This window comes from Passer domesticus, chromosome 2, assembly GCF_036417665.1.
Source record: "Passer domesticus isolate bPasDom1 chromosome 2, bPasDom1.hap1, whole genome shotgun sequence".
In the NCBI taxonomy this organism is placed as follows: domain Eukaryota; kingdom Metazoa; phylum Chordata; class Aves; order Passeriformes; family Passeridae; genus Passer; species Passer domesticus.
This window is the reverse complement of record NC_087475.1, coordinates 83,012,885-83,035,602: the sequence shown is the minus strand read 5'-3', so window position 1 is coordinate 83,035,602 and position 22,718 is coordinate 83,012,885. Positions and strand designations below refer to the sequence as shown.

General features: G+C 42.8%; 2 protein-coding genes and 1 long non-coding RNA gene across 4 annotated transcripts in view; 1 reads left to right on the top strand and 2 right to left on the bottom strand.

Moving 5' to 3' along the window:
* Nucleotides 1–467: 467 nt before the first annotated feature.
* LOC135294428 (uncharacterized) lies at nt 468–5,377 on the bottom strand. Its single transcript, XR_010356531.1, has 2 exons — nt 2,311–5,377; nt 468–2,186 (listed from the first exon to the last, which is right to left on the bottom strand). It is a non-coding gene; the product is annotated as an uncharacterized LOC135294428 (long non-coding RNA).
* A 458-nt stretch (nt 5,378–5,835) lies between these two features.
* DDIAS (DNA damage induced apoptosis suppressor) lies at nt 5,836–14,799 on the bottom strand. 2 transcript variants are annotated; one of them, XM_064409629.1, is made up of 5 exons: nt 14,552–14,799; nt 12,482–12,610; nt 11,566–11,727; nt 10,344–10,461; nt 5,836–8,570 (listed from the first exon to the last, which is right to left on the bottom strand). In XM_064409629.1, exons 2-5 carry the CDS (start codon nt 12,592–12,594, stop codon nt 6,078–6,080), a joined length of 2,886 nt encoding a protein of 961 aa, XP_064265699.1. In that variant the 5' UTR covers nt 12,595–12,610; nt 14,552–14,799; the 3' UTR covers nt 5,836–6,077. The 2 variants fall into 2 exon arrangements, with proteins under 2 accessions (XP_064265699.1, XP_064265701.1); XM_064409631.1 differs by lacking the exon at nt 14,552–14,799 and adding an exon at nt 14,405–14,435.
* Nucleotides 14,800–15,097: 298 nt separating this feature from the next.
* Nucleotides 15,098–22,718, top strand: part of PRCP (prolylcarboxypeptidase) — a 29,315-nt gene continuing 21,694 nt past the window's right edge. The window contains exon 1 of the mRNA XM_064409599.1: nt 15,098–15,340. Within this exon, the coding sequence (XP_064265669.1) occupies nt 15,215–15,340 (126 nt within the window). The 5' untranslated portion in view covers nt 15,098–15,214. The remainder of the gene's footprint in view (nt 15,341–22,718) is intronic.

The following is a 22,718-nucleotide window of genomic DNA, read 5'->3' as shown; positions in this document are numbered from 1 at the left end:
GTCTGGTGTCACACGAATGCAAAGCTCGGCACTTCTCAAAGCTTGATTCCTCTAGTACCCCTCATCAATGAATCTGCTCTTCTCTAATTACTCCTCATGCCTCAAGCACTGTGGAAAGATGATCTGATTGCATGAAACACTAGATCTGACTCCTGCTTTAGTTAGAAAGAAAAGCAGCAGACTCATTTTCTGTGCCACCTTGAGCTTCTTATTATGGACATAAAGTTAATAATTCAACAAGCCCCTTCCAGCCAGGACACCCTATAAGGAATACTTCCCTTCTTACTGGACCAATAAAAGAGATTCAGACACTCAGAATTTATGGGATTTTGGTGCAAATGAGTTGCTTTCTAGTGAGTAGGTGGGTGCTGCTCTCCATCCAGTGAGACTTGGGGTGGTGTGGAGGAGGAGCTGTCACTGGGGAGGGGGTGCTGTGAATGTCTCTGCGGGCTGGGGTTGCATCATTGCCACTGAGATTTAGTGAATACAGTGTCCCAGCAGCTGAGCCTTTACAGAAGGGCAAGCAGAGGAGAGGGAATGCCAGTTTTACCTTTTAATAGAGGGAGAATAAAATACTTGGTCTGTCGTGGGGAGAGCTGCTATGATTTCAGGCACTGCCATTGCCCCAGCTCTTACAGACTGTTGGGAGGAAAGGGTTACCACTCACCCCCACACACAGCCAGCACTGAAGGGGGAAAACTAACTCCTGAAGCCAACATTTTAGTGGAGAAAAGGCCCTCTAATGAGAGTATGGAGCAAGCCCAGTGCTTGTTACTATGCTGATTGGGAGTGACAAGTATATCTCTGAATATTAGGGAAGTAGTTTAAAATATGCCATAGTTTTTAGCATAATAAGATGCACTGCAGATATGTCACATCCATTTTATTCTCTACAGCTGTTTACAAAAGGAAAAAAAAAACCCAAACCCTGAGATTGGAGCAGCTGTAGTCACTCAGCTGTCAATATGGGACAAGGCTCTTTCTGTTCTTTTATTTCCACTTCACTCTGTTCTGCTGCACATATTTGGCTGTTCTGTGAATTTGCAGATCATGAGATTTTTTTCAAACTGCTTTTGATCTATACAGAAAGACTCACCCCGTTCTCATTTGAATTCATTAATACTTTGAGTAGGCATTTTAATTTTATGTTTACTGGCTTGTTTCCCTTTGTAATGTTATCTAACTGACAAGTTTGTCATGCTCTGCATTACCTTTAGACTTTTGAATCTAAAACATTTCCTCTTTCCTGAAAGCTATGATAATTTTTAGAGATGCTACAAAGGCATCTTCATTTCCTCAGGAGAACCTGAATTACCCTCAGCTTTGATTACTATCAAATCAACATTGAAACACGTAATTTCTTTTATAGCATGAACAAAGTTTATTTTACACCATCAACTGTAGTTTGAATTGTAGTTTAAAAATCTGCTTAAGCACTAACAGCAGCATTTTGTTTGTGATTTCCATGCCAGGGAAGTCACAGCATTAAAGGAATTTTCTGTGTTGGAGTTTTTCCCATAAAGGTCTGCTGTCTTTTCCCCAACAATTGTGAATTTAGCACAATGTACAGAATTTTAGCAAGAACCCTCATTCCTAAACATTTGGCCAGAAGGATGAGGAGAGGCTGTGGTTTCTGCTGATCAAGCACAACCATTTCAGTGGAGAAAATGCACTACAGCTGGTCAGACAATTGATCTCATTGGTGGGGTAGTGCTGTCTTTGGGGAGGGTATAGATGTTAGCAAATCACCAAACTGTGAATCATTCACTGTCAGAAGCATTTGGCTTGTCTCTTCTTTAAGTTCTTGTGGTCATGTGTGGTACAGTGGGCTTGAGAAAGGAATGTGTTTTGGATGACCAGGATGATGAATGTATGATGCTTCACATTTATTTGTAATGTCCTTTTTATACTTAGAAATTGCTTACATGTGTATCTGTATGTAAATAAATGTTTAATCCTTTCCACTTGGTGTCTAAAGTGTTGGATTTGTTTGGTTTTTGATTTGGACTGCAAAGCAAAGTTGCCTTAAGTACAAAGCGTTCAATTGACGTGATTTGACGTTAGACCAGCAAATGAATGGCTACTGAGGATTTTCTGCTTGGGCTGAGCATACCGAGGCTCTTACAGCACTGAGACCGCACAAAAAGAGCAGATGTGGAGCTGCTGCCCATGGGAGCAGGGTCCCTCTGCAGTAGAAGAGAAAAAAAATACTCAAATTAGGAGAAATTACAGAGATTTGAAATGCCAAAGAAATGCCAACATCAGGCACTAGAGGGTGGCCTTTGACAGAGACACCCTCCACCCACTGACCTTGCAAACCTGTGGCAGGTTAAACTCTTGTTCATGCAAGATGCTGGATTTGTGTAGGATAAATGTTGGATGACGGTTGGATGCTTTGCTTGTCTTTTATTCCTTGACCTAGTCATTTTTTGTTTTTTAATGCCATTCCTACTGTTCAGCCTTCAACTTGCTGTTTTCATTCTCATTCAACTCCCCTGGAGTTCCCCAGTGAACTGTCTTCCTCAAGGCCTAGAATCCTTTTGCAGAAGATCTCCCAGTTTAAGGCTTTTTTCTTTTGGTAAATACATAAAGTTTGTGCTCGGACTTCTTCTGGGGCTCAGGTTTCCTCCCCTGTGCTCTGCCCCACATCAAAGATGACTCCTGCTAACACTGATGCTGAGAAACGAGCTGTGAAGCTTGAAGACACCATGTGTCTTTTTTTGCCTCTTCCACTGACCTTGAAGCTCCTTCCTTGGTAAATGTCTGACATGAGGGCTGGACCATCTGCTCTTGCTTCCCCAGGAAGCTGGCAATTTGAGTCAGTGAGAGAACAGAGAGGCATTTGGATAGGGAAAAGTCCCTGTATGCTTCTAGGTAGGTAGGAGGCAAAAGGAGGGGAAGAAAACATCCTTCAGATGCTCAGACCTCTTGGGATGTGAATATTTACTGAAAGAGAGGAGGGCTGGAGTGTGTTGCTTTTGGGAGTGATGGCTGGAGAAAACAGACCAAACTCTTCCTGGGGAAAGGTAAGGGGTACGTAAAGAGTGGCAGCTCTTCCTTCCAAGGAGCATGTAACCAGTGCGATGTGCAACCTTCTTCTTGTTCAGCAGGTGTAGCAGCAAGGGTACAGCCTGTGCCAGGCTTTGCTGAGGGTGAAAGGAACGGGAGCACACAAAGGCTCCCTGCAAAAAGTGAACAAGCTGCCCAGGGTGCAAGGCTGACTGACTACAGGAGCGAAAGCAAGAGAGCTTTTTGTGCCTCTCTACCATCCTCTCATGGTCAAAGTCTCTCTACCAAGCATGTGGGGAGCTCTGCCCAGAAGATGTCATCTTGCTGACAGGGGCCTGTCACACAACAATACTTTTTGCTCTCACTCTGTGTGCAGTCCTCTTGCACAAAGCACAGGAGATCTGAGTGCCCTGCTTTAATTTCAATGGTATGGCACAGACAGTTCTGCCTAATTTAAAATCTAGTCTTGATTTATGGATTTCTATGCATAGGGAATCAATCACAAAACCAGTGTGCATTTTCAGGAGTTTTATTACCCTCAGAATTAAACATGCTGAGCTTTAGTCTTTTTGTAAAAGCTTATAATTATAATCACATCAGCCTGCACCAAAGCTATCACTTACCCAAGTATGTGAATGAATTGTCTGCTGAAAAAAAAATCACTCATGCTGGACCAAGCATTTCATGTCAAGATGCTGTCAGGTATATGATGTAGAAGCTCTAGCAGTGTTTCACAGCCAACTGCATCAAGTCTCTGGTGTCTCACTTGGATCAGCTCTAACTCCTGGTGATAGAGCGGGTATCTGTCCAGTTCATCACAAGGGAGTGCTTAAAGAGCCAGTGATAACTGCAGTACCCTATTATGTGCTGTAGTAGAAAAAACTGGTTTCAAGTCTTATGATGCCTTAAAACCTTTTTCTGTATTGCCTTCCCCATGCTCAGTGATTTGGGTATGAGTAATGCTGTCTTTCACTTCATTTCTTCTACATAAGCTATCCATGCAGATTTATAATTTCCAGGCAGGCAACATTTCTTCCTTCTTTTCCACTTGCCCCAAGGGTTCATCAAGTAGGATTTTATTTGCAATACATAAAATCTTTTCAATAGGCATAGCACTTGGTAAATGCAGGCATGAGTCCAGGCCTTTTCACTTGGCCTCATCCTGGAGCCCTGCCCTACCCTGACTAAAGGAGCCCTGGTGTGGTTTTGGTGCCCTGATTTGCTGGGCTAAAGCTCAGCTGGACAACTCAGCAGCAGCTTGCGAAGGTCTTAAAAACTTCTTCTGGCTGTGCCAGGAGGCCTTCACAGGGAGCTCTGTGTCCTTTACAGCACAGCCCTGCAATGCTCTGCTGTCACTGGCACCACACTTAGCAAGCAACTGCACTCACAGGTTACCTTGGTCACCAAACCAGAATGGTTTTGGGTTGGAAAGGACTTCAAAGATCTTTTTCCAATCCCCCTGCCATGGGCAGCGACACCTTCCACTACACCAGCTTGCTCAGAGTCACATCCAACCTGGCCTTGAAGGCTTTCAGGGATGGCGCATCCACAGCTTCTCTGGGCAACCTGTGCCAGTGCCACACCACCCTCATGGTGAAGAATTTTTTCTAGGTGTCTAACCTAAATTTCCCCTCTGTCAGTTTAGAAACATCATCAGCTTATAAATTAAACATTGTTAAAAATTGTGATGTCTAATTCTGCTCTGTCTCTCTCTTTGCTATAACAAGATGTTCCTTTTTCTTCTGTTTATGTCTAGGGTTCAGGGACTGCAGAGCTCTAGGCTTGGACCTGTCAGAAGAAATCTTGCATCTCTTTCCACTGCCATCTGCTGTTTCAGGATCCTTAAATACCAGAGGAACTTTTGTGGTTTGCTTGAGATTCTTGCTGGGGACAGCAAGAAGAGATAAGGTCTTTCAGTGATCGCCAGAGCTGTGCTCCATGTCCTTTCAACACCAGGCAAGTCTTTGAACCTGTGCCTAGATTTCAACTGTAAATAAGGAGAGAAAAAAATAACCAAACCAACCAATGCTGACTTGAAAAAGCTTCTTTGTAGAAGGAATTTACCTGTGCAGACCTGCTGCATAACCACGTGTAACTTTTTCTTGGGTCAGCCCACAGCCTCAGCACACCTGCACCCTTGGCAGGAGAGGCTATACCTCATTTATATCCTGCTCAGCCACAGGAGAAGCTTGTTTGATTCCAAATACCCTTCTCCCTCCCATTTCTCAAGGGAAAAGCATTTGATTAGAAGGTGCAGAAGTTACTTTTAGGTCTGTTTCTGGTTCTACAAGTGTGGTGCATCCCCTTGGGCCACAGTAGGACCTTAAAACACTCACTCACAACAAAATGTCAGCATTTTCAGGCTGCTCAGATCCTGTGCCACCAGATTCCCACATCCTTCTGCAGGACCTGATGTACAAGCTTACAAGCAGCAAATCCAAGATTTCTCTGTTCAATGATCCTAAATGCAGCTGGTTTGGATTTGGGATACAGAAGACCTAAAAACATGGAGAGGGAAGACACTGCTAGGAGCCTGCCACTAGCAGTCTTTAACTTGAAAAAGCCTGTAGGAAAACTGGGGCTGCTACCAAGCTCTCAGGATGGCCCCCTCCACCCAACTCAAGGCTGTCACAGGATCCCAATGGGCTCAGATACAAGGCACCATCAAATCTTCCATGAAAACTTGGCCCTTCTCCCGAGAGTCAACAGGCAAGAATCTGGAGTGGACATGGATTCCAGTGTTGCTCTTGTGATGAGAAGACAGCAGTGAACATTAAAACACTTCACCTACTTGTACTTTATGAAGTGAGATCTAGTCAATACTGACACATTTACAAAAGTGTTTATTGCACATCCTAATTAATTTTCAAGAAAATATAGTAACTACAAATTCTAATTTCCCTCATCTCTGTGGTACAAAGGTCTGAAAATGAACCTAACTCCTCTTTGCAAGACATATGCTGACAGGTGTATAAACAATTTAACTTTTAAATAGCTCTTTTCTTCTACCAGATCCTTCCCAAAAGTTTAAAAAATTAAAAAGAACACAGCATAGAAATGTATCTTTCCTAGTATTCTGGCTTCTTGGTAAAAGGGGTCCGTGCTTGGAGGAACAGCTCAGGGGACCAGACAGTTGGCCTTTCCAACACAACCCCTGAATAATTTCCACCTGAGAGGTGATTCTCACGTTCTGAAGGGGAACAAGTTTTCAGGACAGGATCATTTAAAAACAAGGTCTTGGTGACACTTGCAGATAAAGGAGTTGTTAGAATCTTGGCTCTATCCCCAGGGCTTATTCTCTCATTTTGGATGAGAGATTCATCATTTTCACCGTTCTTTCTGCTTTCAGAAATAGGGTTGCTGCCAGTGTGCCCACAGGTGGATTGCAAGTCAGCAGCACAGCTAACTGCTTTAAAATCTAAAGATGCAGTTGGTTTCAGCCCTTTGTTTGAAGATGCAGGGATCCACTCCTCCAAGCTGGCAGGCAGTTGGCTGCTCATGAACTTCTGGGAAGCAGAGCTACCACTGTCTTTGTCTTTCCTGTTCCTTGGTCTCTCACGTTTCACTACCTTGCTGGTAAGCTGCTGCAGCAGAGTGTTCTGAAAGGAAGACCTAGATCGCTTGCATTTGGAATGGATTTTAGTTGGATTTTTAGGGGTGAAGAGGGTGATAAAAGAGCTTCTTTCCCCAACAGGCCATAGTTTTTGCAGAGGTTTAGTCATAGGAGTTGACTGTGAATAAGGAACGAAGTCCTGAGCACAAACTGAGCTGCATTCTGAATCCCAAAAGGAGTAAGTTACAGGTGTGCTGTGCTTGCTAAAAGCACGAGGGGACCTGGGCAGGGATGAGCTCAGTTTTGAACTGTAACAAGGAACACCTCCAGGAGAAAGCACTGATTCAGCTGTGACCTTCTCTGTCAAAGTATCCTCCTGTATTAAAGAATTACATGATTTATTTAAGAATTCCACAGGTTTTGCCACATCTCTTACACTTGCATCAAAGAGATCAGCAGAAGCATTGTATCTGCCTTCAGGGAGGATGTTGTTCCACTGCAGCTCTTTCCTACTAACACTTTTGAAGGTATTATCTGGCAGTTCTGTCAATGGTTTTAATTCTCTTTTATATATACTTCTTGCATTGTTGGGAATTGGTGGATCAGCGACCTGGCCCCCTGTGAGTGTAAGATCTGTTTTTTGGCTTGGTGTAGAATAGTTTTCTTTATTTTCACAAGAAGCTAAACAGCTTTCACAAGCAGAATGCACACAGGGGGCTGTCTTGCTCTTTTTTAAACAGGAGGTTTCTCCATGCAGCCTAATAAAAGACCAAGATGAATCTGCAGGGTCATTATTTGCTTCTTTGGACTGCACATATCTGCTCTGAGAAACAGAAGGCTCTGGTGTAACTGGTGAGGATGCTCCACCTTCTGTGAGGGTTGAAGATAAATCACTAGGGGAAGATTCATATTGTGAGACATCACTTGGAGGGTTTGCATTTGACTGAAGACAAGCAAAAACTGTGGTCTCCCAGCTGTCATTCCTTGCTGGTGGCAAGAGCCTCCCTGAGACACTGGCTGCAGGCAAATCACCTACAGCTTGCTTGGAATATGATTTCTTAAGATTTACACCTAACTTGCTACTTTCAAGATGGACAAGTTTGCCTGCATCAAGGGTGGGTGATGTTACAACACTCCTGCCATCCTCTATTCTGGCTAACAATTCATTTAGGCTTTCTGAGAATGGGAGTTCTTCCCAAAGCACAGAGTCCCTCTGAGACACTCCAGCTACGTTTACGTGATTGGGAGCTGAGGCATCTCTCTTGCAAACAAGGGCATTGTGGGATTTTTCTGCGTAACAATAATCTCTACTATCAGTTTTTGGGTAATTGTTTTTTACCTCAGGTTCCAAGGGATGTTGTAACAACTTGGAACTGTTTCCATGTGAACATTTGGTGTTTGAAGAGGAAACTCTCTCCAATTTATCAGTTGCAGAGATACCATCAGTACAACTAAGCTGTGAACTCGATTCATTATCCTGCTCTTTATCCCCTTCCTTCACAGAAGAGATCAGAAACTGTGAGTCCCAAAGAGTTTGATTGTTGAGGCTTACACTGCCCAATTCTACAGAGACAGGCTTCTCCTCTTGTTCCTGCTGTTCACTCACCAGCTTTCCCACTTCCAGAGTGGGAAAGTCTTCCACTGTTACCCAAGCAACAGATGAAGTCAGACCTAAGGATTGCTGCCAGCACCCTAAAAAACTTTCCCTGCCACTAGACTGAACAAAACAGGAGCTCCTGCTCAGGCTAGACAAGCTGCTGAGCTCACTGAGAGGTTCATCTATGGGAGCTGATGACGCATCAGGTAAATATGAGCTGTCCTTACAGCTCCTGAATTTTGCCGACTGCAGGAGACGATCTAAGTAGCTGATAACAGTGAAGCCAGTAACAGCAGCATTTGGCGGGAAGATCTGACATGCCACAAGGTTTTTCGTACTTCTATTAATTCTGGAACACTTCTGCAAGGTGCTGCTGGCAGCAGAATGGCCTCCACCTTCCCTTGCACAAACCTGGGTGGGGGGAAAGAAAACAACAAACCAATCAACTTAAAGAAAAAAATATTAACACATGTCTTTCAAGTGAGGAGTAAATTTAGATCTCCCTTTTTGTCAGGATCTGCAGGGGAGAGAATACAAAACAGCCTGTCACACAAGGCCCTCCCTGGGAAATAAACCCTGGCAAGGGCTGTAAAGGGCATCACAGTGAAAGGTTCTTTGCTTGTTGCAATTACAAATTTCGGAGCTGGAAAAACAACCAAGAACTCTGAGAAAGGACTTCACAGAAAATTTCTTCCTCTCTTTAGGGCACTGAATGCTTCCGGGCCTCCTCTAGTGGGAGGAGTGTGAATGGCTGGCAGCCTCAGGCCAGTGCTTTGCTTTTATGCAGGAGGCACTGGGCAGCACTTGAAACAAAGCACTGTGGTACCAGACACTTGACTTGGCAGCTCAGCTGCCAAAGCCAGCGTGGTACTTTCTGTGCACTACATCCGTGAAAGGGAAATAAGCTAGGACCTTTATCTGCTCTGATTTTTTCAGAGAGCAGTGTTTCAAAGGAGCTTCAACTGCAATTCTTTATAAAACCTGCTTCTCTCTACACTGAAATTACCGGTGAAAAATGACATTAAACAGAGAGTGAATTAGCTCATATTTTAAGAAGTGGATAAACCCTTTCTCATGTACCCCTCAAGGTCTGGCAAAGCCACAGAGGCCAAAAAGCAGATATAGTTATCTCCAATAACCCTCCTCTTCCCTCAGTCTGTGCAAGGTTTAAGGCTGAAGGCTGTTAGCCAAGGATAACATCCTCGTAGGTAAGTCTTTAAAAGTATCTTATGTTGACTCTGAGTATTATCTGGGACATATACAACAGCTGAACACAACTATACAGAAATTTCTACAGCCAAGGTCTGAGCAAAGTCTCTGAATGTGTGTTCAGCTCTTGTGTGTGCAGGAGCAGCCACAAGGCTGGTGACATCTAGGATTAGTTATATTTGTCAAGGCATCAGGCCCAGAGACCTGGTCAAAGGTTGCAGGTAAGTAAAATTAATCCAAGAAGTTCTCCAACTTCCATTACTTAAGATCAGTAATAAGCTGTACATCAGGAAAAATCTCAGTTCAGATACAACCTGTGGGAGAGGCAAAACACCTGCCAGGTAGGATTTAGTTCACAGATTTCATAATATGAATGACTCACATAAGCACCACTTGAAGAGAACTTTGAAGACTGTTTCTATATAAATACTGCTAAGAACTAATATTTCAAAGTGTGTTCAACACTTAAAAGAGCCACCAGTGCAGATGTTGAACAGCTGTACTTTAACAACATTTTGAAAATGCTCTTAAATCCAGAAATATTAAAATGCTACAAGGGGATGTGCTTGTCCTTACATTTTAGACTGGAAAGGAGAATACATGGCATAGGAAAGGTAGGGCAGTGCTTGGACAGAGAGTCTGTTTCTTGCTCCAACCGTACATGGTTTTTTTACAGGCTCCAAGCTGTTACTGATATGCACAGGAGCTGGCATTGCTCAGGCTCTCCAAAAAGCACCCTGACAAGCTGTTAAGCTGACTATTGCCATTCAAGATGATTTTTGGATGTGACTCATTCAAAAAAAACCCAAAACGACAGGAGTTTTGGGGAAAAGAAGCAGAATCCTTCTCATATCCTAGCCTTATATTTTCTCAAATTCCCAAAAGAAGCTGTACATGAAGCTTTGATAACTCAGTCTATGCCCCTAACTGGCAACAGAAACTCACTAAAAGGTCATAATGTGGATTAAAAGTTACCTTCACTCCAAATATAAACCTTTTTCCAATGAAACAGGTTTCCACTGCTTGAACCAATGCTCTTGTAGTTGACTCTGTGTTTGTTTCTCCTGACAGCTGATTGAAGTCTTGAATATACCTAGAATAAAAACACATGGAAGTACTGGACCAACAGAGGAAGAAGCCTTATGTAGCATTTTAGCTGTAATATAGTGTTAATGAGAACACATGGTAAGGAAAAGATTTTGTGCTAGCTTCAACTAAACTCACAATGAAAACAGGAAAACCATGAACCTGTAAATTAAATTCTTTAGTTCACCTAACTTGTTAGTGAGATAAAGTAAGCAAAACAACCACTCTGAACAAGTTTAATACACACACAACTTTCAGGTGTTCCCCACGTGGTTGTGATTTTTCTGCCAACACGGTGACTGTACAATGCTGGTCAAGATGCTGCTATTCCTTACACATCCTTCCTGCCCAGCCTTTACAGCATGGTGGTATCCATGTAAGACTTGGAAATAACTGCTTTTCACAGCTAACAGCAGTACAGCAGTGTAGGGCAGAATGCTTGTCATGAGCATGTCATTAATCTGCTAATATGCCACTACAAACAATTCATCTTTGAGCCAGGCATTGGGAAAGTAAAAGACTAGGGAAAGAAGCAGGGAATCTATCTGAATATCCCATCCTGGCAGTTTCACATTTTGTTGTTTGTTGTTTCAGATTTTAGAAAATCTGAAACCTATAATGTGGGTGGTCATGGTCTGAGGACTAACAGACTTTCTTAGAAATTCCTTCTTTCTTCAGGAAAGAAATCCCTTCTTTGGTCATAGTGCCAAATAGTCACAAGGTGCATTCAAACTCTTAGAAAATAAAATCCAGAGGCTCTATCTAGAAAAGCCAACTTACTTAAACAAAGGAAATTCAATCATCTCAAAAAAAAGGAGAAAGGACACAAAGAAGAAGCCAAACCAATCAAGCAGTGAGGCTCACTTAACAGGTAGTAGCAGCCTTCAATAGACAAGTGGAGGATTTCTTCTACTACCTAGAAGTAATCCATCTCAAAACATCAAGATTTCAGGAAGAAACAAACTTCCACACTTTCTCAAGGTGATGGGTACCAAGAAAATGCTGGAAGGGAGCACTTCAGCAGTTACTTCCCACCATCTAGGCTCATTGCAGCTTTTTTTTAGGCTGAATAAATAGCAGCAGATATATGGTCAGACAATCTATTCCTTACCTCTGCAGATTCTCTGCGGTGACCCCAAAGAATGGATCTAAGCAACTTCCAAAAACAGTGATGTCAAACAAATCATTAGTGTCAGCAATCTTTAGGGACAATCTATATCTGTAGCTTGCATCTTTAGCTTCACCTGTGCAGCCACATTTTAGACAGATGAACCTGACAAAAGACAGTAGAAGGATAAAAAAGATTGAATAGATGAACTTCTGTTCATCACTGCTGAGGCAAGAATTTATCTGCAGCCGTAAATATTACTACTATAATGTATCAAATATTCCATTAAAAACTGTAAGATTTTTTCCTTATTCTTTACTCCTTGAGGCATTAATCTTACCAAAGGCTCAGAGCAAGATGTGTGTATTATGACAGAATGCCTCTGGTTTCTTTCACTGATTTATTAAATGCTAGCCTGTTGTGAAATTGAAGGGACAGTGGGTTTTGAGAGATTGTTGGGGTGCAATTTTGAATTTCCTGCGCGCATTTTTCTCACATTTCATTCTGGTTTGGGATTTTTCTTCCTACAGCTTGAGTATAAATACCTAGGTTTAAAAAATAATCAGGAAACAGCACTGTTATTTTGTACTTCAGTATCTGAAACAACAGATATCCTTGTTTTACAAAGTCAGCTCCTTCCATTTAGTGCTGACATTCATTGATTTACTGTTCTTCTGTGTGTCAGAGATTTCACCCACCACTGCAATTAAAAAAGAAAGCTCATCCCTTTCTGGACATGCACTCAGTGAAGAGGCATATAGGACTACCAGGTGCTCTGCACATGTAGAATGAAATGAAAAAAAATAAAATCAGGATTTGATCTGGAGGGGCTGGATTTTCACCACTTTGTTTAGTGTTCAGCTAACAGACATCCCCAAGTTAATGGAAATCAGTACATGATTCCCAAAACAGGACATACCTCCTGGAATCCAGTATCAGCCTGGAAAAGCAATTTTGACAGGCAGGATAGATGAAGCAGGAATTCTGGATGGAAATCACAGAGGCAGCCAAGAGTCCCTGCACACTCTTCATGTGCTCACAGCATCACCTGAAACGAGTAAGTTGAAATGGTTAGAAGAGTTCTCATGAGGTGTTAATATCAACTGCTTTCAGTTGGGTTATTTTAACATTTTGAACAGCAACCTTCAGGAAATGATGATCTCTTTTTGAAAAGAGAAATTCTATTAATTAGCTCTTAAAAATAATAAAAAAGGGATAAAATTATGCAATATGAAGGAACTGTTCATGGCATTTGCACACAGATCATGCAAATTCTCACTTGCATTTAGAAATCTTTATCAGAATTATCCTTGGGCACAGCATTGCAGGAAACAGCTTTCTAATTATTTTCCTTAATTTAGAGTGAAGTCACAACATGGGGTTAAAAACTGAAGTGATTCTGCACTTGTAATTCTACAAATGTTTCAACCCCAATGACCTGGAGAGGTTACTCAGAAAATCCTGAAAAAGGCTCACAACAGCAATGATGTTTGCTCCTATGTCATGCTCTTTGAGCTAAAAGGGCAGCTCCTGGTCAACAGAGGCTGCACAAATTTGACAAATAAATGATGAACTAAACATTTAAATAAATAGGAATTAAATTATCTTTATTCAGTATTCAGTATTTTTATTCAGTATTATTTCCTGCAGATTTATTTTGGCTTTATTATACTATACTATACTGCCCAAAACATCAAGTTTTAGGAAACTTCCACTATTTTAGACAGACAACTTTTTTTTTTCTCAGCAAACGTTAAAAAAATGTAGATAGCAATCACAGAATCCTGGAAAGGCTTGGGTTGGAAGGGACCTTAAACATCACCTAGTTCCAGCCCCAGTGCCATGGGCAGGGACACCTTCCACTAGACCAAGTCACTTGGAGCTCAGCCAATCCCAAAGCACAGAGCTCCAACTCAAATGGCCAAAATGCTCTCTACAGCTCAAACGACTCCTTAAAAGTCTGTATGTGCACAAGCTCTTTTATCACAGCTGTAGCTAAATATAAATATCTCTTTGATATAAACTGCAGAATAGGAAGGGAATTCCACACCTTCATCCCAAAACTCTCTCTGAGAGGCAAAAGACCAAAGAGATAGAAGAGACTCAAGTATGGCTTTTACAGGTTAAAACAAAAATCCCACATTCTATGATCAACAATGATGTTTTGTTCATATTTTGCCACCAGAAAGTTAAGCTTACAGGCTGCTCCTTTGCCCTTTGGAACACCTTTCTCAGCATATCCTGGTAAAAACAAGTTCTGTAACACTGAGTACTGGAAAAACGTGAGTGACTGAACTCATTGCCTCTAAGTAGTTCAGATTAAAAAAAAAAAATCCCAGTATTCCCTATATCTGGAAAATGGAGGTAGGAGAAGGGAAAAGCTGTAATAGGGGACCAAAGAAAATAAGAAAAACCCCACTTTTTCAGAACATACATATTAATAGAAACTAATTTGACTCAGTATGTTGAATGGTGCATGCCCTCAACTCTTACCAAAAGGGAACTATTTTGTTTGAGTAACAAAGATTTTGTTTTAGCCCAAGATAACAGTAAAAAGCACGTGGAAAATACATCAATATACAGAAAAGGAGAAATAAAGTCTGATTTTTTTATTGCCCAAAAAGGTGGGCCTGGAGAAACTAGCACGTGCTTCATTCCCACCCGTTTTCAACGCAGAACTCCAGAAACAAAGTTTATGTAGTTCTTGTTACCTGCACTTTTATGAGACATTAAAAAATACACAACAAAACAAAAAACCCCTAACGCACACTCCAGAAAACAGAGAACACTGCAAGTATTAAACTGAAATACGGGAGATAAAGCACAGCGTGGAAGTGCTCACACAGGTTCTGCCAAGAGCAACCAGACTCAGGATCTCCACCTCCATTTCCCTTTGGAAGAGCTCACTACCGGGAGGCAGACTGAGAGAGGTCGGCACCACCAGCTCTGTTTCACTTGAACTTTTTGTAACAAACCAAACAACGCAAACCTCAGCGCCCGGCCGGGCAATCCGAGCCCTGCAGCTGCACTCGCTGCCTTCCCGCGGCGCGGCTCCTGCTGCCCTCTGGCGATGCCGCGGCCTCGCTCTCCCTAAGGAAAACCAAAGCACGTCAACACCTCTCGCTCCCGCTGGCACCCCTGAGCCTGCCCGAGGCGGACAGCTCCCCGGGGCCGGGCCGCTCCCACTCTCCCGGGCCGGGCCGGGCCGGGGGCGCAGCGCGGGCTCTGGGGGCAGGGCGGCACGGCGGAAGCGCGGCCGCTGAGGGCCGCCGCGGGGGCGGGGCGGGGCGGCGCTCAGCCAATCGCCACGCGCTCCGGGGGGCAGCGCGTCCCCTCTCCGCCAATCACAAAGCGAGAATGTCGGAGAGGCGAGACGGGCGGGTCACGTGCTTCTGGCCGCGTGGCCGAAACACCTATGGAAGCCGCCTCAGCCAATCGCGAAGGCGCGCGCGAGCCAGCCGCCGGCCGGCAGCCAATCGGAAGGCGCCGCTGGTTCGGGCCCGCCCCTGCACGTGTAGTTGGCCCCGCCCCCAGGGCCCCGCCGCTCCCCCGGGGCAGCCCCGGGCGGGGGAGCCGGGCCCTATAAAGCGGCGGGGCCGGGCCGGTGTCCGCTTCTGCTCCCGCCGGTCCTACGGGCCCCGCCGCCCCGGCCATGCTGCGGCTCCTCCTGCTCCTGCCGCTGCTCGGCGCGGCCGGCGCCCTGCCCGCCCCGCTGCGCCGCCGCCGGAGCGCCTCGCTGCCTGCCGGCCGCTACCTGACGCGCTACCTGAGCCAGCAGGTGGGAGCCCTTGTGAGGGGAGGGAGCTCCCTGGGGAGCTGGGGCACCTTCCCCTGTCACCAGCCTCCCCCGAGCCGCAGGCGGGACGCGACTATTCGCAGGCTTTAAAAAAAAAAAAAAAAGGCAGCCCAAAAAATCCCGGAATGCCGGTTCTCCTTGGAGGAAGGTTCCGAGCCGTGGGCGTTCGGTTGGGTGCGGTGTTTAAGGTCTTGCTCTCTTTGTCTCGTACTCCCGCGCCCGTGTCAGCGCGGGGCTGCGCTCCGCACATCGCGCCTGCGAGCCGCAGCCGCGTCCGGATTGTTTTGGTTCTGTAATCACAGAATGGTTTGGGTTGGGAGAGACCCTGAAGGTCCGTCTAATTCCTTCTTACCCCTGGCCATGGGCAGGGATGCTTTCCCCTGGATGGTGTTTGTCCATTTATTTCTTACCTTTTTTTTTTTTTTTTTTTTTTTTATGCGTTCTCCTTAGTCTTCGCACGTGTACTTGTGGCTCCGTAGCCTGTTGTATTAGTGGCTGGTTTTCTCAGTGATTTTCCATGGCCTTTCCCTAGGCAAAAAGACAAAACAAATTCCAGAGCTCCCAGCCCCAGGGGGCACAAGGCTCCTCTCCTATCTTGGTTCTTCCTGGGAACCAAGGTTGAGAACAACTCCTTGGGATACATTTCATGGGCAAAGTACAGCTACTACCAAAGAGGAGGCCTCCAGAGAAGGGGCTTGACCTGGGAGGGGGAATTGTGTCAACACTTATCTTATTAATTGGTGCTTTTTATCAATCATACTGATTGCCAAAAAACCTATAAAAATGTACGCACTCCTGTGGGGCTGGGCTTTTGTGAACTGGCTTTTTTGGGGACATCTTTCCATAGCTGCCTCTGAAACCCTTCAATAAAGGTTCACTTTTATATTACCTCCTTAGTAAAATTATCTCGGGTTTCATTTCCACTTTAGAAAAAAAGGCAAGTATGGAACATGGGACAGATTTCTGTTAACTGACTTGAGCTTTGTCATCCTGTGTCCTCCAGCAGCTCGTTGGTGAAATCCATGGCATGTGGATAGAATAGAGGGCTCTGCAGTGTTGTCTTTAAGTGTTGGTGTGATTTTCTTGAAAGCCACTTTGTTCACAGGTTTTCATAAAAACAGCAGTTCCTTGTGTGCGTCGAGCAGTGTCTGCAGTGTGCCCTGTTCTGCACCTGGGTTTCCTAGGGGAGGCAATGGTTCTTTTTGCGGGGAGGCATAGTAAGGGAGCAGGAGGTTTTCCTAGTCCTTCTACTCTCTTGGTTTGTTCAAAATCAGACTTGTGACGTGTGTCTGAATTTCATGCCCTGCTCTGCACGAGGAGTGGTGGGGAGGAGAAGGTGTTTAATTTAGAATAGAATAATAAGAATAGGATAGTTTAGGTTGAATAGCATTATAGACTAGAATAATTTAGATTGGAAAAGACCTTTGAGATCATCCATTAACCCAGTGCTGCCAAATGCACCACTAAACAATGTCCTCAAGTGCCATGTCTACACCTCTTTTAAAAATCTCCAGGGTTGTTGATTCAACCACTTCTCTGGGAAGCCTGCTCCAATGCTTGATAACCGTGTCAGTGAAATTATTATTTTTTAATATTTTATCTAAATGTCTCTTAGTGCAACTTATGGCTGGGCATCTTGGATGATACATGGATTGAATACCTCCTGTTTCAGCTTTGTACAAGGTGAAGTTATGGTGGAGTGAGCAAAATGGGAAGATTACGCTCACAGAGAGAACAGATGTAAAGAAAACAGATAACCTTTGTAAGATTATACTGAATAGCTATGGAATAATTTTAGGGTCAAGATCCCTGTCATTTGAGCTGGAAGATAGATTTGGAATTATTTTAATGAGAAATCCATCCACTGAGATTACAGTCTTCTGCAGATAGTGTTAATAGTTTGGGAATGCTCCAGCTCCAGGGATCTCCCTGCATAAATCATGGAATTCCCATGTCTTGACAACATCTCTGCCTCACGTTCACTCGGGATATGGGATTTGTGTCCCTGCATTAACTCTTCTAACAGCCCTGGAGCTTGTATGGTGAGCATTCTGCAGATAGCTTCTGCAGTGTGTGGCCAGTGTTGGCCAGGATATCACTCCTGCAGCAGTGGTGTAATTAACCCTAGTTGTTGTGGCACACTGGTTGTTGCACATTGCTATCATAGTATCAGTGATACTAATTCTGTGCTGTGCCCTGAGCCACCCTTTGTCACCATGTGTTACACCTCTGTCCTCGTCTCCTCCCGGGCTGTGGTGTCACCTGGCTGTTCTCCTCAGCTCTGGCCCTGGCAGCCCGGGTGCCATCCAGCTGCCAGCAGAGCTGCAGCGTGGTTGGGACCTGTGGGTTTTGGGACATAGGTAGGTATTGAGAGACAGGAGGGAAGAGTCACAGTAACAACCTGTTGTAAATATTGATGCCACATCTTGTTCACCCTTCTGTCTCTTCCTCTCATGCTTCAAGCAAGAGCCTGTTGGCTGAGACTGGCTGCAGAAAGAAGGGAACCCATTCACCGGCCTGGAAATCCTTGCTTTCCTTGTCCAAAGACTTACTAATATTGTTGAACAGAGCATGAGAGGTGTGTGTTCATCAAAGATTTGACTTCTGCTGCTTGGCACTTGAAAGATACAGGGGTAGCACGAGAGGTCTAATCACATGGAGAGCACAGGACACACTACCAGTAGCACAGCGTGTAGAACTGATAGCATTCAGCCCTGATAAAGCATGCACTCAGGGCTGCTGTCTGGGGATTTGTAATTGCATTATTATTATTCTGTAGTGCAACATAAAAGCTATGATTAACATGTTAAATAAGGTGTGGTGATAGTTTGCCACCTCTCAAGATTGTTGAAGTTTAATTACTTACATTATATTTCTTATGACGTGAATTACCTGCTTGTGTTCCTTGCTGCCAGTCTTTCTTTTTAGCTAAGGTTCCTGCTTTGATTCTTGTTTCTCTCTTTGGTGGTTTTCATCACAAATTGAAATAATTTATCTAAAAAGTATTCAATATAAAAAATACTTCATAATATGGCAAAATACCATGCTGTTACAAAGGAAATGGTTTTATACCTATTAATATTAAAAATACCTTAAAATAAAGTCTTTTAATACTTAATACTTCTACAGAAGAAAACTCTGAAAGTGTAAATAGATTCCTTACATGATTTGTTGCCTAAAAAGTTACTTCTTGATCACTGTGAATAATTTATTACTGCTGCACATTGGAACCTCTGGGCATGACAGTCTATAGACATGTAACATTGTTTGAGGGTCTAGTGTCAACTTTTACTGTGAATCAATGACATTTAAGTCTGTTTTCATAAAAATGGGGAAATAACAGGGTCAGAGTTAAGTTCAGTTCTCATTGCATTGAACTTCCTCCTGTTTACCACTTTAAGTGTCAGACATCTGTGATGATGAGGCTAAAGTCTAGAACATTGAGAAATCAGTCAAGCAGTGCCTGTGTCAGTGTGATCTTACCTTGTTTGGTGATCTGTGTATGTATTTAATAACTTTTATTATTTTGGCTTGGAGGTATGATTTTTTTTTTCTTTTCCTGTCCCTTCAAAAGTGACTGATGTCTTTCAGCCCTCTACTCCTCCTATGTATGAGTGAAATTACCCCAGTGAAAAGGTACCTCATGCAAACCTAGAAGAGGAGATGGCCCTTGAAGGAGAAACTGTGCCATCAGCCACATCTTTAACAAATTTTATCGTTTTGGGGATTATTATCTCCTTTATAGCTTTTCTGAGGTACTAATGTGACTTTTGTAGGCCTGTTACACAGTTAGTTGTGATTTGTGTGTTAAATTAATCCATCCAAAATGGAACTTGACAGAGAGAATGATGTGTAGAATATATAGAGCTGTATCAGGATCACCATTGTTGGGATGGCTTCTTTGCAAGCAGCTGGATCTGTGACCACAGTTCAAATTCATTGGAATGACTTGGTGAGGCATCCAAGACCCATCTAGTTCCATTTACCCAAGCAGAAATAACCTTACAGCATACTGAGAAGGGTCTGGAGTCAGTCAGTTCTGACTTTTGGGGAGCCTTGTGTTGTACCTTTACATCTTTCTTTGGTACACATACCAGTGTTTCAAAAACCAGAGCCTGAGGACTTGTGGTGCTTTATATGCACTACTGCTGAGAGCATGATGCCTTAAAATTGCTGATATTTGAGGGCTTCTCAGTGACAAACTCATCTTAGAAAGGAGAGTGGACATGGTGTCTCTTCACTCAATTTGATAATTGATGGCTGTGTGAGACTGTGCTGAGGAACCCTTCTCCTCAATCACAGTTTGTGAACTGCTATGAATTTGTCTAAGAACCAGTGTAACAAGTACAAATTAATTTTTATTCAGCAACTTACTGAGTGTGGTCCTTCAATCAGATTGTCTTTTGAACTAATACATGTCAGTTGTGTCACCCCTGCCAAAAGAAGGATTCTGATTGCATTTCATAACTTCCTAGGTTTCACACTGATGTCAGTATCTCATAATAAATTCACATGCAAATCTTTGTGCTCTGAAATGCATCCACATTTCATATTGTGTGTACATAAAAGGAAGATATGTTGAAGCTTCAAAGTGATGACGTTTAAAAAGTAATGCAATTTGATCCTTTCTGGCTTTGTCAGGAGTCTTTAATACCCTGTTTTCTGTTACAGACAAAAGTTCTGAAGTATAGAAAATAAAAGCCCCGATTGAAAATGTGAACATTAGAATGGATATAAATGTTTTTTAAACCTAATGAGATAGTTTTAAATCATAGGTCTGAAACTTGCTTAGGAAGACACTGAGATGGGTTGAGGTTATAATTTTTAATTGTGGTTAGCATCTTATTTAGCATCTTATTGTGACTCAGGTTGGTGTCTCAGAATAGTAACAGATGTTGGGAATGGTTACGAGGGGTTTGTTTTTCATGCCTGGCACTGTAATACAATAGCCCTTTTGGCTTCTGGTGAAGGAAAAAACAAAGTGCTTTTTACAGAGCCCCTTGGTACCAATTAAAAGTTGTGCCGGTGTTTAGAGAAGAAGTGGTGCTGATGTTTGTCTCTGAGGTGAATTACTTGGAATAATGTGTTTTACTCATCAAGTAGTACAGGAGTACTTGGCAGCTCTTACTCTGTGATTTCATAGCATGATTTAAAATGGGAACTGTAAGCTATAAACCAGAAACAATAGCTCTTACTCCATGAACAGGAAAACGGGGAAGTACTTGTTAAAGCTTGTCAGTGAAATTTTATTTTTATGCACTACTTATCAGTGGGGTCACAATGCAGACATCAGCTTCTCAAATTAATCAGGAAACAATTTCCTCACAACTTGCAGCCTCTTCCTTTAAGTGAGCAGTTAATACTAGTGACTCAAAAAACATCAATGATCACTGCTGTCTCACTAAAAATGAGCATATCTCACTAGCTTTAATTGTTAAAAGCTGTACTAGGCCACTGAAAGATTTCTGATAAACTGTCTAGATTAAAGTCTAAAGAACAAAACAGTAAGAACTGCCTGTGGCTGAAGTAGCAAGCCTTTCCTAAGCCAGATGTGCATGAGAACTCCTGTTACCTCCATTGAATTTGGCTTGTACCATGAGATTCTACAAGTTGAAGCAGAGTCTCAGAGCTGATTTTTTTTTTGTGGGGAGATATGGAGGAAAATGAAGTTCAAAATGAAATTTTATGCTAATGAGTTCTGTATCTATTCATGTGACTTTGAGGAGATCAAGACCAGCCATCAGCGTAAGAAGCTGTTGTAGATCGTGCAGATAATTTGTAGCATTTTGCCAAGTTGGTGAGAGACCAAAAGTCACACTTGATTATTTCATTTTAGGCTTTCAAAAACCAAATTTATTGGTTTATTTCATACATCCTATATTTGGATTTTATATCTAAAGCAGTAAAGCTTATAAGAAATTTAATGGGGTAAACCAGGCTGTACTGGGCCATCTTACTAATACTTGCAAATGGTTAATTTCTTTGTTTTCCAGGTATGTAAATTCAGAGAATTAAATAAACACAGAAGAATAGGAGTTGCATTTTTTTTAAGCACAGTCAGTAGATAGCCTTTGCCTGTGGTGTAATGGGATAATTTTCTTTTTTTTTATTTTAAATTATTAGTTTGACTCATGCTTTCGTTCAGCTCTAGCATGCATGTAGTGTGTTCTGATATTTGATGCTGTTATAATGCTGCTGTCAGGTGTGCTGTGCGTGGTTGTTGTTCTCTAAACACACACAGTGAGCACAGAACAGAGCTTCTGATCCTTGTGGGCTGTTGTTTCTAACTTTAAATTGATGTAACAGCTTTTCCCATTGCTCACATCTGCAGCCAAGATACAGAGCTTATGTACAAGTTCACCCTTGTGTCAGGCTTGAAGCCAAAGTGGTTATGTGAAGATTAGCTGGAAAAGGTGCTTGTAGAGTGAAATTTGAGATGCGACTCTTTCCTGCAGAGGAGATGGCTCACTGAAAAGCCTACCTGCATGGGATACCATGGAGCCATGATACTGTGTGATGTCCTTTCCCTCTGATTACCAGTATGGACACACTTGATGGTGCAGGGAGCCACAGATGATATTTCCCTGAATGCTGCTGGTTTCCCCATCATCCTGTCTACCAGCGTCTTGCAGCCCTGCAAGCAGAAGTTGTTCCTTGGTGTTGCAAGCTTGCCAGAGTAGCAGTTGCTACGTGGTATTTCTGCTATTGCATAAGGGCTGTAGAAGTAATTGCTGCTTTCCTGCTTTCTTTTGTGGCATTTTCTCTCCCCCCACCTCAGTGCTGATCAGAATTGGTGGCTGCTAAATGCATGATCCACAGTGGCACATATGAAACATTTAGCCTTTTAATACTGATAAATTGCCATCTCTGCACTGAGCTGTTGTCATTTAGTCTGTGCTCTGCCTAATTAGGATATTATCTGGATAGACGGCAGGACAGTTTTCCTGTTTGCTGTCATTGTTCATCTCTACTTCCTTGGATCCTCTTTTCTAGGATTAGCAATAGAAAATATAATACAAATAATAGTGGTTGAACTATGTCTGGGAGAATGATAAAGCAAATTTATTTGTAGTTGTGAAAATCTGGGAAATAAAACAATTGCAACCTGGATTAAACCTTCTAAAAATGTTTAGGAAAGTAGACAGTTCTAGACCTTTTTGGGGGTAGGGGTAGAGCTGGTTTAAATATTTAATTTGACTAAGTAAAAATATTATCCTAGATCTGAAATGCTTTTATTCCCTGTGTCTTTAAACAAAAAAAGAAAAATTGAGGAAGTGTTTCAAATGAGAACCATGTTCATCCGAGAAGATGAAACTTTGCAAATTCTTTTGCTTAAGCAATTAGTCCTACATAGAACTTT

Bases quoted from the DNA above. Each gene is read 5' to 3' on its own strand.
- DDIAS (XM_064409629.1), bottom strand. From the start codon at position 12,594: ATGAAGAGTGTGCAGGGACTCTTGGCTGCCTCTGTGATTTCCATCCAG. The intron at 10,462-11,565 runs GTAAGGAATAGA...TTTTTATTCTAG, and splicing joins ACCGCAGAGAATCTGCAGAG to GTATATTCAAGACTTCAATC. The intron at 8,571-10,343 runs GTAACTTTTAAT...CCCCCCACCCAG, and splicing joins GGTTTATATTTGGAGTGAAG to GTTTGTGCAAGGGAAGGTGG.